We start from the raw sequence: 15,592 nt of genomic DNA, 5'->3' as shown, positions 1-15,592 counted from the left end.
AGTTCAGGTTCATCTTTGAGCCAGCTATTTGTAAATCCAAACACACTTATATATATATATATATATATATATATATATATATATATATATATATATATATATCTACACATACACACACTGTATATATATATTTTTTGTGAGATTAAATGAATTTCCACACAAACGAAGGCCACCATAGAGACTGTAACTGCATTTCTTATGCAGAACTTGGACACAATATTTCAAGAAACCAGAGGTAAATCAATAAAAAAAAAGAATATTGTACATCTTCACTCTTAGTCAACATGAGTTGCATAAGATATTCTATTGTAGGTAAAACTTAAATGGAAAACCCTGCATCTATTTTTGACATTTTCTTTTTGTTGAGACAAAAAGCTCCTGTTTCGATTTCATCACTGGGCATCACTTACCTGCATGTTTCATTTCTATCGCTTTCTACTGCATTTCCATTATAGCAGCTCCTTATTTGCCCGTCACTGAGTTCCCACTGACATAACCGCGACCCCATTACTTCTGTTAGTACATGATCCTCAGTGAAACAACAACGTGCAAAAAGAGTCATGTGGATTTTGTCCTGAGGTTCAGGTGTTTTAGGTGCTGAGTGCAGTGAATGAAGTCAAACCTCCAGCTTGATGTGGTGTCACTCCTCTGTCTTTGTTGCAGCCTGCAGATAAACATACACACAGTAACATGAGTGACGTTTGCAGTGTGGCGCTCACTCACTGCATCAGTCAGGCGTTTATTACCAAAACGCACTCAGCTTCATACAGCTGCACTGATTCCGCTTTTACTTTTGAGGGGATCCGTGCACTCGTGGTAAAAACATCTAATCTCACAAAGGCTCTGCAGCTGAGATTTTTGCAGGTATTTAAAGGAAGAGTTCGACATTTATTTGCTTTCTTGTAAAGAGCTACATAAGAAAATTGACAAAAAAAAGGAAATCAAAATAATAAAAATCATGCATTTCTATTATTATTGTTATTACTAATGTTATTTGAATTTCTTGATGGCTATCTGTATTAATTCACTGTCTGTAGAGCTTCATATGTATTGGGAACCAGAAACTATGATTTCTCATCTGTACCTGAAAAACGTTTTGCTCCATTTGATGAAATGATCAAATTTGAGATTTTCTTTCATCAAGTATTTGCCCTAGTGAAGGTTTAAAGACAAAAATCTTGTCTGATTGATTCATTAAATAAAGTTAATGACTCAACAGATCCTTGGGAACCCTGGTTTAAAAAGATTTATAATGTGTGTGTGTGAGTTTGTAAACAAAACACACACTCACTTTCTTAGCAGCAGCGGCGGCCATCAGAGCGTCCAGCTCCTGAGTCCAGCCGAGGGCGTCAACCAGGGCCTGCACGCCGCCGACCACGTCACCCAGCTGCACGACGTCATGAGGCCGGCGGCCCCAGGCGAAGGGCCCCACCAAGTCCCTGTTGATGAGCAGACGGGGAACTGAGCTGCGCACGGCTCCAGCCAGACTGGCGAAGGGCTCCACCTGCAGAGCAAAGAGCGAACAACAGCAACTTAGAAATCACATTGGCAACAAGTCGATATACGTTATTTACTGTGGATCCAGCAGCTGTAATAAACTCACAAAACATTAAACTACCGAGACACAACAAAACATTTTTACAATCGAGAGCCTTGAAGTGTGAGGGGGCGGTCTCTGACCCAGCTGTTTGAAACTGTTGATAAGAAAATATAAAGTATATTTTGACTCTGTCCGTTCATTGTTTTACAATAAACGTAAAAGAGCATTTTGTTAAGTTTTCATATGAAAATCCCACATAGAGATTTTGAGAAAAAGAAAAAGGTATACGTATATTATTTGTGGTTCATTCATGATGAAGAAAACATTTTATTGAGATTATTTATTGATTCTGAAAATAAAAAGCAAAAATGCCAAAAACAGGATGTTTTAAAAAATGTGTGACGATTCAAGATTGAGGGTCAGTTTGAGCTTCAACTGTCCCTGGTGTCACGTCTCACCATCACGTGGATTATGTCAAACTACAGGGACACGATGTTGTTTGAAGCTGGTGGTGCTCACCTCCAGTGACGTGCCCATGATGATCAGGAGATCTGCCATCGGGAAGTCCGTGACGTACTTGAAGAAATGCCGTGGAAGCTCCTCCCCGAAAAACACAATGTCAGGCTTCACCACGCCCTTACAGGTGGGACACTTAGGGACCGTCCCACTCATCACATCAGGCTGATGAGACATAGAAACAACATGTAAAATTACTATCTACTGATTGTTTTTGAGATAAATCTACACCTTCACATTTACAATAAATATTCAGGAAACTAATGTAAATCTAGCGGTTGACTAAATGAGAAGAGAAATGTGAGCTGTTATAACTCACTCGTAGGTCCTCGCCCTCATACTTCCTCAGACAGACAGTGCAGGTGGCTGTGGCAAACGTGCCATGGGCCTCGACCAGCATCTCTGGAGGAATTCCTGCCACTTGACAGACAAGAAAACGACGACTTGCTTAAAATGAAACGCACAATCTCAGTGATGTGTAGTAATTTCAAAAGGTGTAAATACGTACATCTTTCCAGCCCGTCGATGTTCTGCGTGTACATCCTGAGGAGCTGACCCTTCTTGTGAAGCAGACGTACAAAGTGGTGGGTCAGATTGGGCTGGTAGTTTCCTGGATACAGCTCTTTGGCCAGGGCGAAGAAAGGATTAGGGTTTCGGTGGAAAAAACCTATCTCGAATATGGCCTCGGCATAGGGCAGGTCATACTGCTGCAGGTTGTCATAGAGACCGCTGCCTGGAGACCTGTGAAGGAACAATCTGCTGATAAACCCCAGAACACACCAGTAGATTTATAAAATACTACATGACTAGGACAGGAAACCACATAAAACCTTTTTTACCTGAAATCTGGGATGCCACTAGGAGTACTAATCCCAGCTCCGGCCATCACCACCACCCTCTTGTGCTGCTTCTCTCTAATGTTTCTGGCAATGTCCTGCAGAGTCTGCTGCTTGTCCGCTGCACCACCACCATGGGAGAAAAGCCCACGAGTTCCATCCCACCAGGGAGAGTTTGATCGTCTGGGAAGAAGCAAAATAGGGGGTTTGTGGCCAAGAGTTTGTCTGTATCAACTCCACAAAGCTGCACATAAATACTGTATGAGACTCGAGTGGGATGACAGTCAATGACGGTCAGTTTGCTGCAAACCTGGACCATACAGGGAAGCAACAACTTCACTCTAATTACGTGAACCCTATATTCCACTTACATTTTTAAGTCAAACTTTTTTCATCTAACTTGGAAACAAGATCCCATATATATATACTGTATGTCATTGTTTCAGTGCTCCACTTAAGTCTAACTTACTCATTTACAGATGCTAATTGCAATTAGAGCTGCAACAATCAGTCGATTAACAGATAATTAATTGATTAAGAAAGTAGTTTCTGTTTAACTTTCTGTCGATTAATTGAGTTATCGTTGCAGATGTATAAGGGTATATGTGTAAACTTTCACTGAACAAAAAAAGAGCAATAAGTATCACAAAGCTCAGTTAACATGCCTGTGGATTATACTGCTGCTTGCACACAGCTGCAGAGAAACAATTTGTTTTTACTTCCTTTTAAAATCTGACTCTAAATGTGCACTACCTCTGATGTGGTGTAATTTTCATTTTAATGTAAAATTTTGTGATGCTGAACATGGACCTGAACCCAGAGAGGACTGGTGCAAAGTACCTGAGCACAGCTGCTGCACCTTCAGCTGGACAAAAACTCCTCTGACCAAAGCCTACAAAACAAAACACAAAAAAACAAGTAGTGTCACATTTAACTACCATAAATACTTCTTCTGTTGCACCACATCAGCTCTGTGTGTCTACTAACCGTGTGCAGAGAGTGTCCTGCTTGGTCCTGAGCACAGGCTGCGATACAAACAACTCAGTCTCACAGGTGACATTAACGAGGGGCTCACCAAAGACGCCATAACTCAGCAAACTAAACTACCCGCAGACCTTCATTGCATGACTCCGTTTTACAACAAGCGGGTTCCCAAACACGGACACGACCTGTTAACACATTTTCTCCATTTAAAATAAAACAGAATGAAGAACTAATTATTGCCTTTCTACTGAAGTGTGTTGTTGTTGTTGTTGTTGTCCTTTGACCTCCATATGGTGCACCTGAGAGTACCGTAATGTACGATATAGTCTAACTTTAGCTTCACTAAACAGCTCGGTCGTTTGCTAACCTAGCTTCATCGCCCATGTCGTTTAATTATTCGTCGTGTTTTGAGTTTAAATAACCCACGGGGCGATAGAAAAAGACTTTAGCGGCCATGAAATCAACTTCACAGATTGTTTTTAAAGCTAGCTTACTACTGGAGCTTGTTGTTGTTCTTCCCATTTTGCCGGCAGTACATGAATGCAGCAACCCCGCATGCATTTCCCATCATTCCTCGCGGCTAGCAGAAGTGAGGACCCACTGACTATTTGACGTTAGCTTAAAATTCAACACTTCACTCCCGAATAAACTTTAATTTCGCTACCATGAAAGATGTTACCGGGTACCTCAAGCAGCAGCAGAGCAACAGCTCAACACCGGAGATGGCGGCGGAGTGGCACAACCTGGAGGATTTGTATAACAAAAGGTAAAAAGAACGTACGAGTCAAATAGCTAATGTTGAAAATCTCTGCTAGCGCTAGGCTAGCTAGCGTTAGCTTGCTCATTCATTGGAAACGCTCGCTGAGTCATGCACGGAGCTAACGCTAAACCTTAAGCTAGCTCAAAGCCAAAGCTTGGCTAATAACAATAATATCATATTTTAATGTCACGTCATGGGTTGAATCTTTGAAGCAGTCTCCAGATCTTTAGGGCAGTGGTAAGTAAATTCGTCAGCCTGTCACAAGTTTTTCTAGCTGGTTGTTAGCGTCTGTACGACTTTATGGTCACGGCTCCAAGTATACAACTTAAAGACCCTGAGTATTCAATACACACAGGTTGGACCAATTCACACCTTGTATACTACCTATTTGTATTTGCATCTGTATAACTACTGACTATTAATCAATACTAGTCGCTGTTTGGTTTTAGAAGTTTAAGCTGAATGTTCGACGTGTAACCATGACATGACAAGTTATTTTAAATCACTTTCACTTGTATCTGAAAACTCAGTTAGTTTATTTCTTGGCTAAAACTACATTGTTTCTGTGGAACATTTGTTTGTCTTCGGCTGTTGTGATGCAGTGTAATTCAGATGACCTGTGTTGTTATTGACAGATTGTGGCATCAGTTGACTCTGAAGCTGACAGACTTTGTTAAAGATCCCTGCTTCAAAACAGGAGATGGCCTCATACAGGTAACTGCACCACAGTCACACTATATTACTGAACATAAACAAAAGCGGTTGATTGCTTATTTTTATAACTCTCGAGGAGAATTCAAAACGTCATTGTAGTTCTATTTACGCCAGTCAGAACAGGACATGGTGTCATCCCTGTTTAATTCACACTGTACCAGCATCAAGCAGACAGTCACCCACAGTTAACTCTCTGAGGTGCTTTAAATGACACTGACACCGATGACAATAAGATGTCTAGTGGTGGTGATCATAAGTGTCCAATTCCAGACGGGCTCATTACTTGTTAGGAATAATATACCACAAACCTATTTGTTTTGTTTTATGTGTCGTTAAGAGGCACAGCTCTGTCAGGCTGTGTGACATGGTTGAAATTATTAACATGATATTAATATGTCTATTTTTACTGATCATCATCATAATATGACTAATGTATGTAGAATTGCACATAAGACAATCAGAATGATGTTTAAAGCAAAAACTCGTTCCACTGTTTTACATTACATTTGACCAAATTGTGACCAAGCAGTGATGGAATTGTTTACGCTGCTAACAAAAGATCATTCATCATCCAGCTCTGTATCTCGTGTTGTTATTCTGATTGTTTTGTGTTCATGTTCAAGATATTAACTGGCTAAGGGACCGTATGAGGCTTTATGGTTAGAAAGGCTGGTGAAATATCAACCGATACAGACATTTACAAAAATGAAGGAACGTCATACAGATCCTCTCTACAAATGTGAAACTTGAACAATAAATACTGTCATAGTCCAAATACTGTTAGTGGGAATTTGAACGTTGAACATATTATATTTTCTGTGATCTAACAGTTTATTTTCTTCTTCCAGCTCTATGAAAATTTCCTCAGTGACTTCGAACACAGGTGATGGAAAGTTGCTTGACGCATGTACAAGCACCAGTTCAGTATTTATTGTTGGTTTTGGTGCTAATTTATTATTTTTTCTCCCTCAACAGAATCAATCCTTTGTCCCTTGTGGAAATTATACTGTATGTTGCCAGACAGATCTCAGGTAATGACAACATGATGCAGTACAGAATATTGCTCTGTACATTTAGCTTTTCTTCGAGTGTTTAGGAAAATGTTTTTTGTTTTCAGAGCCTAAAGATGCCATCACTTTTCTCGAGAAGACCAAGGAAAAGGTAAGCTGACAGATCCCAACATGTCGGCTCTCTCAGCTGAAAATTTTCAAAGCTGTTATATGATTAAACTTTAACACGTCTGTGTGTCTGCTCCAGGTGAAAAGCAGCGAAGAAGCCGTCATTCTCTGCAAGACAACTATTGGCAGCCTGAAACTGGAGATCAGCGATCATCCTGCCACAAAGGTTAGAGCTCCTAAAATCTCACCTCTCTCCTTTTTTACATGCTGCTGACGCAAAACCCGCCTTACACCTCACTCGCATATAACACGCGGTGGCACATTTCAAACTTCAAGCTGCTGGTGATCTTCACACATGATGTGTTGTAAAGCAGAGCGTCAAAAACCAACACCTGTAAAACAAAACAGAATCTGAAATGCTGCCCTGATACTGTAGTTCTGTATGAAAATGTGTAAATCACCTTTGATTTCCTTTTTGTGCTCCAGAAACTCATCGAAGAGGTTGAGGAAATGTTGAATAACTTGCCCGGGGTGACGTCAGTCCACGGCAGGTTTTATGACCTGTCCAGCAAATACTATCGCATCATCGGGAACCACGCCTCCTACTACAAGGACGCTCTGCGCTACCTCGGGTGTGTGGACATTAAAGACCTTCCAGGTGAGCAAAGGCACGATGGGGAAGCAAACAGGAATTGATGAAACGTGGTGTATGGGTCATATCAGTGGCTGAACGACTGGTTGTTGTTGACTCTGCAGAAACAGAGAAGCAGGAGAGGGCGTTCACACTCGGACTGGCTGGACTCTTGGGAGAAGGAGTTTACAACTTTGGAGAGCTGGTGGGGTTCTCACGTAAAAACTCTTTTGTTAATGCTGTGCAGCCTTCCAGCTGAAACGCAGTGTAGTAATGACCATGTCTGCTGTTGGTCTTTGCAGCTGATGCATCCTGTGCTGGAGTCCCTGAGGAACACAGACAAACAGTGGCTCATTGATACACTTTATGCCTTCAATGGAGGCAATGTGGAGAAATTCCAGGGCTTCAAGTCTGCCTGGGGCCAACAGGTAATTAACATGTACTAAGACATTAGAGACAGATGTGATCTGATCTACCTTAGTCACCTCTGATCAGTGAGTTAAGACTAAAAAAATGCTGTCAATCAAAAGCTGCCATAATGGCTGTTTGCCAAATATGGGAGTGTTAATTCATGTATTTGGCAGCTTAGTGTTTACAATGAAAAGGTTCACTGGCAACATCTGTTTCACTGGGAAACACAGAGTTTGGTTTTGATTCTGCATACATGTTTGAAGGTAACTTGCACAGTTAGATTTGAGAGATTAGCTCAGTTACTGATTGTTTACTGTAGAAGATTAGAAGTGGCTCCAATCAAAGGTTTCACAGTACAACTTTAAACCTCCGAAACCATGAAAGAGTGAATTTAACACGTTACCACATGTTAACAAAAGCTGCTTTTACACAGAGAGCCCAATATACTGCCGTTAAGAAAACCCCTCGGTTTGTCGCCTTTCCTTGTTTACACTGAACCAAAAAAGCCGACATAATGCCACCGCAGTGTGTGGACGTGTAACACCGCAGCCTCACCGTGACTATCTCTGCTGCTAGCATAAAGGTGGAGCAACAATATCTACACTCCATGTTCATACCCTTTTTATGCAGAGCAGCGAGACCTTGAACAGGCTGTAAAAGGGGCTAAAGAAATAAAGTTAGATCAGAAATTCAATCAATCTTCTGTATTTACATGGTGGAAATGATGCAATTGAGTAATCCCACACATCTCCACCATTAGTTACATTCGTCATTTCAGCCAACTTTAAGTCAACAACACGATGACATCCACATCTTTTAGCCACCTACTATCAGTAGGTGGCTAAAAGAAATGTAGGCACTCAGCAGCCGAGGCATTGGAGTGGGGTGGATGACTAAGGTTGTCCAAGTTAGCTGGGATTAGTGCATAGAGGGAAATGGGCTCAGTGTGTTTGTGTGTGCTCTTTGAAAACCATTTTAAAATCATTAATACTTGCTAAGCTGGTAGAAAGTAGGAGAATGGGTTAATTTGAACGCAGCCAATAATTCAGAGAAACTTGACCGATCTCAACTTTTAACGTTGCATTCAAAACGGCGTTCGTGAGTTTTTCATTCTAACAAAATAATTCATCTTCACAAAACAAACTGTCCCATTCAAGTTCTGAAAGTCACCTGGAGCTGACAGAAAGATTTTCACTTGTACATGTGGATCATTGTTGACTGGTTTATTCTTCTCTCTTGGTGTTAGCCTGACCTTGCAGCACATGAAGCTAAACTGATGCAGAAGATCCAGCTGCTCTGTGTCATGGAGGTGAGCACCCCCACTACAAAAAATGATGTAACTCTGATCTGTATCAACATAAGTTTGTTTTCTCTCATAACTGAAGCTTTAAGACCGAAGGCCCACCTATGATAGCATTTAAATAATAAAATTTCGGTGGGAAAAAAAGTTAATTTCAGTAGAATCACAGTTGTGTTTTCACTAGCAGCTTGACTCTGATCGGCTGCAGCGTCTGTGTCTTTGATTTTCCCCGCTGCTGCTCTGAATCTTCATTTTCCTCACTCGCCTCGTTTCTCTCCGTCTGATTTGTGACTTTATTTGATGAGAAATTGATCCATTTCTATTGTTTGTGCGCTACATGTTTGCCAGCATGAGACCCTGCTGTAGCTGAATTACTAACACCTCTCCACAAGTGAGCAGTGTTGCCAGATTGGTGACAGATTTGTGGCTCAGACACACCTTGAAAAGTTGCAAGCTTATATTGCAGTGTGCTGTATTATATGTCTCTTTTTTAAAATCACAATATTTATTTACCCGTCCAACAACACTCTTCACCTCCTACACAGGCAACACTGCAGTATGTTAGGGTAGGTCCTGTGTTTGTAGTCCATGCTGCCACCTTGTGTATGAATAGTGTTGCTGTTTTTAGTATTTTAGGAATTATGTGCAATGTCTACATGTATGATTCATATAAATCACGTGCTGTCGACCAGTTGCAAACCATCTTAACAGTGTGGACCTTTGAGATATAACAGAACAACTGAGTCCAAAATGGAGGATGCTACTGTATTGGCTACATTGCACCCTTTTCTATTGCAGTTTAAACTGCGGCACAGTAAAGATGCAGCATGGATTTACAGTCATCCACGTGAGAGAAATCTATATAAATAATGTCTCTTGAATGAAACGTGTTAATTATGATCTTGTCTGCTATTCCTACACGTGACCTCTATGCCACCAAGACTTCAGTAGCTATTTGACTTGTATGAATCTCGCAGTGACACTTTCTGGTCTGACAGGTGCTTGACAGCTTTGTCAAACAGTTTTAGAGTAAAACAGATAATCAACAGCAACAAACCAAACTTGTAGTTTCTCAAATCTGTGTCTGACTCTACGGTTGTTTTACACTTAATATGAGACGGACATGACTGTCACTTTTGAAGGTTACAAACAAGAATACCAAATCACTTAAAATGTCTCCTTTCCCTACCAGATGACTTTCACACGCCCTGCAAACCACAGACAGCTGACATTCACTGAGATCGCTCAGAGTGCCAAAATCCCTGTTAATGAGGTCAGTTGGATGACAAGTGCATTTAATCAGCCCAGCAATAAATGTCAATAAACCCAGTGATTAGCATGATTGACTTTGATTACCAGATGGTTTCTCAGTTTTAACCTGCAGTAGTTCTTACATTTTATTTGTCAAATTGCTTCATGTTTTGTCTGCATGTATTTGTTCGGGAGTTAAAAAACCTCTGTACGTTTGTCTCCTGCAGGTGGAGCTCCTGGTGATGAAGGCTCTGTCTGTCGGCCTGATCAAAGGCAACATTGATGAGGTGGACCAGAAGGTTCAGATGACCTGGGTGCAGCCCAGAGTGCTGGACCTGCAGCAGGTTAGTATCCATTTTCTTTATATTTGTTCTGTTACAGACTAATTCCAGCATCTTTGATTTTACCGCAACCTGAATCATCTTCATCCTGTTTTTTTTTTTAACATCTGGAAATTGGTCAAATGTAGATCATGCACTGTACATACAACATACGAACACCATCTCGATGTGTTTCCATCGGCTACGATAGGCTGATCGCAGAAAGTTGGAGTTGCTAGATAATTTTAAAGGAAGCACAGAGGCCGGTTTCTACCTGCTCGTCTAAGGCTCACCTGTTGTTTATGGTTTCAGATCAAAGGTATGAAGGAGCGGTTGGACTTCTGGTGCGGTGATGTTAAGAACATGGCCATGCTGGTGGAGCAGCAGGCTCACGACATCCTCACCTAAACAGGTTTCAGTCCACAGAAGGAAATCTCACTTCTTCCCAGAGATTTGTTTTTTCTATTGTTTTTTTTTTTTTTCTATCGGATGTTTGTTTTTCTGTTGCTGTCACTGTTCATTACCAACCTGTAATTTACACTGTGGTATTTTACAAATAAACAGTTGGTTGTAACATTATCTTCACCATATGGAATAAAAATATTGTCTCAAACATTAATAAAAAATGTGTTCAAAAACTATAGTCATCAACGTCAGTTATTACCTGCTTAGTTGGGTTGTACATATAGACATCAGCCAATTAGATTTAAAATCTGAAAGATGTTTGAAGCCGTTTGACTTTTCTCACGTCTCAGGTTGTGTGTAGTCATGCAGTGAGGCACAGCCGTGCTTTGTGCTAATTGCTAACATGCTGATGTTTCGCAGATGTATGGTTTACTATGTGCACTGTTTTAGTTTAGTGTGTCAGCATGTAAACAAAAAAGAAAGAAAAGTACATCGGAGGCTGAAGGGAATATCATTAGTTTTGCAGGTACTTGACCATAAACCAAAGTGTGGGACAAATTACAACTTGGAGCAAATGATGGTGCTGAAGGAAAGTCAGAGAATCACCAAAGTTACTACGGTTCAACCCATGGGACGTCCATGCAATCGTTGATGTTTCACTTTAGACCAAATTGCTGGACTGGCCAACACTGCCTGTTCTAGAGCCACATCATGGCTAAAAATGCTCTTAAATCTGCATTCAAACGACTAGTGAGAAAGGATCAGTAATACGACACTGAGCAGTAACTCCAAACGCAGAAGCTTTTTTTTTTTTTTCAACATTGGAGAAAAGTCAGAGGAAAATCCAAAAATCAGAAGGACTCATCCTCTGGGGACACAGAGTCTGTACAAAATTTCATGGCAATCCATTAAACAGGTGAAATACTTCAAGGAGCTATTTGTTGGTATCTGTTTTGTCTGACGCCAAATGTGGCAATAATAAAACTTACAAATAGCTCCTTTAGGTCTGGACCAACCAATGGACCTACTACCATACGAAGAGCTGTGCTGCTAGCATGGCTAAAAATGTCCTTAACATGTCAATAACAAGACAAAGCTCGCACAGAGAAAAAATCGTACAAAAACAATTTGCATTAGCTTCTAATTTTGGACAAAACATGGTGTCAACTTAAAAACATGAGTCCAAGGTGTTAAAGTTCAATGACTTCCAGCCACTAGGGGGCAGAAAACTCCACAACAAGCTGACAAACCAACAGCCCTGACACCTTGTACAGTCAGTAAGGCTAACAAGTTAGCCTGTTTACACAAACAACACATGGGGAAATTCGTTTGGAGTCATATTTGCCGCGTTCATGTCATATTGTTTAAACTGTAATTACCAGCAGGAGAACTGGCCACGTCAGCGTCCGACTTGAATCAGGATTTTTCTGACAACAAAGATATATCCCACTTGTGTGAAAAGAACTACAAACTGTTGGCAAAATGGCTGAACACGTAGCACTGCTAGCAGTTCATTAAGATTTAAGCCGTTTATCTGGTGTGACTGCAAGGTTAGCACTAGGGCGGACCACCTCGTAATAATGCGTGGATATTCCTGAGAGTTTGTCCTGATTTTCACACAGTATATCCAATAATCACTCTCCTTTTTGCTCTGCTTTTGGTCTCTACCAAGTGAAAAATATATCTCGCCCTTTAGCTGCTAAATGTTTCAGTATTATTCACCGGCTAACTAACTGCTAACTCTGTGTGTCTGCTGTTTAAACTATATTTAAATTTGTTTTTGTTGTTTGCTTGTTTGTTTTCAAACTTGTTTTCGGCAACAACAAATCTAAATGATAATATCACATTATGTGACTTTTAGTTGACTGCTCTCAGAGGAGCAACGTAACTATAATTACATTTTACTCGAGCACTGTTTTTGCACTTGGGCACTTTGAGGTATTTCATTTGAAGATTTTTCTTGTTCACCATATAAATTTAAATTCACACACATTAACTGATATATTTGACGAGTTGCAGATGGAATATAATTAAAATTATATTCAGTACCAATACTGTTGTGAATACTTGTGTACTTATATTTTTGTCTGACGGTGTGACCCTTTTGTTTATATTTGGATGATGGTTTTTAACTTTAAGTATTTCCATTTTGTGAGACTCTACACTGCACCACATCTCAAAGGGCTTGTTTCTTTATAGTCCTCTACATTAATCCTGTATCAGTGTCTGCTTTGCATAATAGGATTTTACATGTGAAACATTGTGTTAAGCTTATAAAATATGAAATCACTCAATAATATATGAAGACCACTGGAAGATTCTTACTACAATCAGCTTGGGTAGAAAAGTACAGTGGATGGGAAACAGCTTGTGACATGGATCCAAGAAAAAGAAATTGTGTTTTCTGTGAATCCGTATTAAATCTTAATGTGTTCTGGGAGTTTCAACAACTCATTACTGTGACAGAAAGACAAATTTGTCTTCACTTTTCTTTAATAATAATAAATCACTACCTTGTGCAGTAAAAGGTTAAGGTGTCATTGTTTCAACTGAACCTCGTCACTCACTGTTTCATAAGTCGGCGTACACTATCATTGTAAAGTGCAAGTTAATATATATGCTCACAACTACAGGATATCTTTCTTTCAACATGGAGTTAGAAAATAGTGCTGCAATTAACAATTATTTTCATTATCAATGAATCTGCAGATTATTTTCATACATTAATCATTTGACCTACAAAATGTCTGAAAAGTCATTTTCCACAGCCAAAGTTTTCATATAAACATTTCTTGTTTTATTCAACTTGACGTCCGAAATCCCCAAGTATTTATTCATACATCCAATAGGTCGTGATCACTTCTTCAACTTGTGTGTATTCCTGCTTGTGTGGGTCCTTTAAGTTAAATTTGTCTCCATTTTGTCTTCATAATCCTTCAAGTGAAAGAAAATCTAGTGAGCGGGAACAAAGGTCGTGACGAGCGCCGTGCAGACAGCAGCTCATTAATCTCTTCCACAGCTTTCACTGTTATTACAGTCACATCCAACTCCAATTCATTCCAAAGTGACAAGCTCCTGCCTCCCGACACGTCTGTGATCATGTCTTCACGTGTGTTCTGACATATGGAGATTGTAAAGGTTTTTTCTGAAGCATCACAACACATCTTAAAGGCTCAAACAGATGACGACAAACTATGTCAAACAGAGATGTTAATTCACTTCTGCTCTGTGTAACTTTGAGGTTTAAGTGTTTTCACAGTGAATTTGTCACGTTGCAGCTTCTATTTTCCCGTCCTCAGAGTGATATCTGAAGTGTTTTTCTTTCTTAAAAAAATCTAACAGAATCCACAAAATGTGTATTAAAAGAACGGGAGTGTCAGTAAATCATTGAAAAAAAAAACTTTTTGTTTTCTTTCACTGCATCTGTCAGTGTCAGAAATTAGATTTTTCTTTTCATGCTTCTGAATTTAGATAAAATGTGTTGGATATTGTACAAAATATGTATTGTTGCTTCCCCCCTCCTTTTTTATAACAGTTGATCATATAAATATTAATGTAGGCTATTTATTGTTGTATTTATTATTCTTGTATTATTCTGTTTCACTGATTAATTTATTAGTTCAGACAGAACTCTTATAAGTCGATGAATAGTTATTGTTAAATTAAAAAAAAAAAAAGAGAAAGGGGTACAGATGGGGGAAATAACAGGGACTCAAAAAATGAAGTATTGCAACAGCAGACTTGCACAAGGCAGAAACAATGTTTTAGTCGGTTCTCGGACCCTGATCTTCACACCACAATGTGCAAAAAAGAAAGTGCAGAAAGTGGAGACGACAGCATCATCAGCCAATGACAAAAACACTTATTATGAAGAATTTAAACATTTCCGCTGACATCTGCTCTTTAGCATGTTGTTTTACACTGTGGTGCAGGGAAGGGTCCATTAAATACCTTGAAGACATTTATTTCTGCCTTATTTGAGTCTTTTATGATGCTAAGTAGTTTTCAAGTTCTTTGTTTGTTGTCATATTTGATGATAGAAAAGAACTTTACACAGGGTCTTTACGTGCTTTGTGTATATTATCTTGCTTCACTGAACACCCAGGTCACGTTCAGCCCTGCCAAAGAAAACATGGTGCTTTGAATGTGTCTGTGGCAAAATGTTGCTCCAACATGCTGTTATAAAAAAAATTATTTAAAATTTAAGGTAAGATAACAAGCTAAGCTTTCATGCCCAGTATGAATTTCTTGCATTTTTTAAATATATTAGTGTCGACTGGTTGGCTTTTGTCACATCCTGACATATAAAAGCAGCTTCCCTCCCATGTCTGTGTAGAAAGGCTGCTGAAGGGCTCAGTAATGAACCACTCCTCTGAATACAGATGCTGTACTGTGCTGTGCTCTCGTCGACCTTTGGTCTCCTCTACACCTGTCAACCTGCGCTCAGGTGTAGGTGTACAACTAACTAACAATTATTTTCTTCCTCTATTTGTCTGTTGGCTACTTTTACGTTTAATAAATAAACCATTTTGTCCATAAAGTAATAATAAGAATAATCATTAAGAAACATCATCATATTTCTAAATATTTATTATTTATATCATAGAAGAAAGGAAATATGAGTAAGATGTTTTATTACTTTCATTTTGTTAGAATAGAACAAACACAAAATTAATGTGACACATAAAACATTGAAGATGTATTTGTTTTTAATATTTCATAATTTAAATACTGATTTATTTTAATTTAATGAAATTATTTTTTTTAAATGTCAACATTATTTTTTATTCAAGTATCTATATATAT

At 39.3% G+C, this 15,592-nt stretch overlaps 2 protein-coding genes across 2 annotated transcripts; one reads left to right on the top strand and one right to left on the bottom strand.

The window, feature by feature from the left end:
• Positions 1 to 51: 51 nt before the first annotated feature.
• sirt3 (sirtuin 3) lies at positions 52 to 4,426 on the bottom strand. Its single transcript, XM_023408449.2, has 8 exons — positions 3,880 to 4,426; positions 3,733 to 3,784; positions 2,896 to 3,075; positions 2,565 to 2,797; positions 2,376 to 2,476; positions 2,060 to 2,221; positions 1,292 to 1,504; positions 52 to 664 (listed from the first exon to the last, which is right to left on the bottom strand). The coding sequence occupies exons 1-8, from the start codon at positions 3,977 to 3,979 to the stop codon at positions 641 to 643; spliced, it is 1,065 nt and encodes a 354-aa protein (XP_023264217.1). The 5' UTR covers positions 3,980 to 4,426; the 3' UTR covers positions 52 to 640.
• Positions 4,427 to 4,459: 33 nt separating this feature from the next.
• On the top strand, positions 4,460 to 11,020 carry psmd13 (proteasome 26S subunit, non-ATPase 13). Its single transcript, XM_023408448.2, has 13 exons — positions 4,460 to 4,642; positions 5,272 to 5,350; positions 6,199 to 6,233; positions 6,326 to 6,381; positions 6,468 to 6,511; positions 6,608 to 6,694; positions 6,955 to 7,126; positions 7,225 to 7,304; positions 7,402 to 7,527; positions 8,757 to 8,819; positions 10,003 to 10,083; positions 10,289 to 10,405; positions 10,694 to 11,020. The coding sequence occupies exons 1-13, from the start codon at positions 4,542 to 4,544 to the stop codon at positions 10,787 to 10,789; spliced, it is 1,137 nt and encodes a 378-aa protein (XP_023264216.1). The 5' UTR covers positions 4,460 to 4,541; the 3' UTR covers positions 10,790 to 11,020.
• The last annotated feature ends 4,572 nt before the right edge of the window (positions 11,021 to 15,592 follow it).

This window comes from Seriola lalandi, unplaced genomic scaffold (genome assembly GCF_002814215.2).
Source record: "Seriola lalandi dorsalis isolate HSWRI2012SDOR001 ecotype SW California unplaced genomic scaffold, Sedor1 jcf7180002054361, whole genome shotgun sequence".
NCBI classification, from domain to species: Eukaryota; Metazoa; Chordata; class Actinopteri; order Carangiformes; family Carangidae; genus Seriola; species Seriola lalandi.
The sequence above is the reverse complement of the archived record's forward strand: the minus strand, read 5'-3'. Positions and strand labels throughout refer to the sequence as shown.

Excerpts from the sequence above, each read along its gene's own strand:
- psmd13 (XM_023408448.2), top strand. The coding sequence starts at position 4,542 with ATGAAAGATGTTACCGGGTACCTCAAGCAGCAGCAGAGCAACAGCTCA. Across the intron at positions 4,643-5,271 it reads GAGGATTTGTATAACAAAAG|ATTGTGGCATCAGTTGACTC; the intron begins GTAAAAAGAACG and ends TGTTATTGACAG. Across the intron at positions 6,512-6,607 it reads TCGAGAAGACCAAGGAAAAG|GTGAAAAGCAGCGAAGAAGC; the intron begins GTAAGCTGACAG and ends TGTCTGCTCCAG.
- sirt3 (XM_023408449.2), bottom strand. The coding sequence starts at position 3,979 with ATGGCGTCTTTGGTGAGCCCCTCGTTAATGTCACCTGTGAGACTGAGT. Across the intron at positions 3,785-3,879 it reads CAGGACACTCTCTGCACACG|GCTTTGGTCAGAGGAGTTTT; the intron begins GTTAGTAGACAC and ends TTTGTTTTGTAG. Across the intron at positions 2,798-2,895 it reads AGTGGCATCCCAGATTTCAG|GTCTCCAGGCAGCGGTCTCT; the intron begins GTAAAAAAGGTT and ends GTTCCTTCACAG.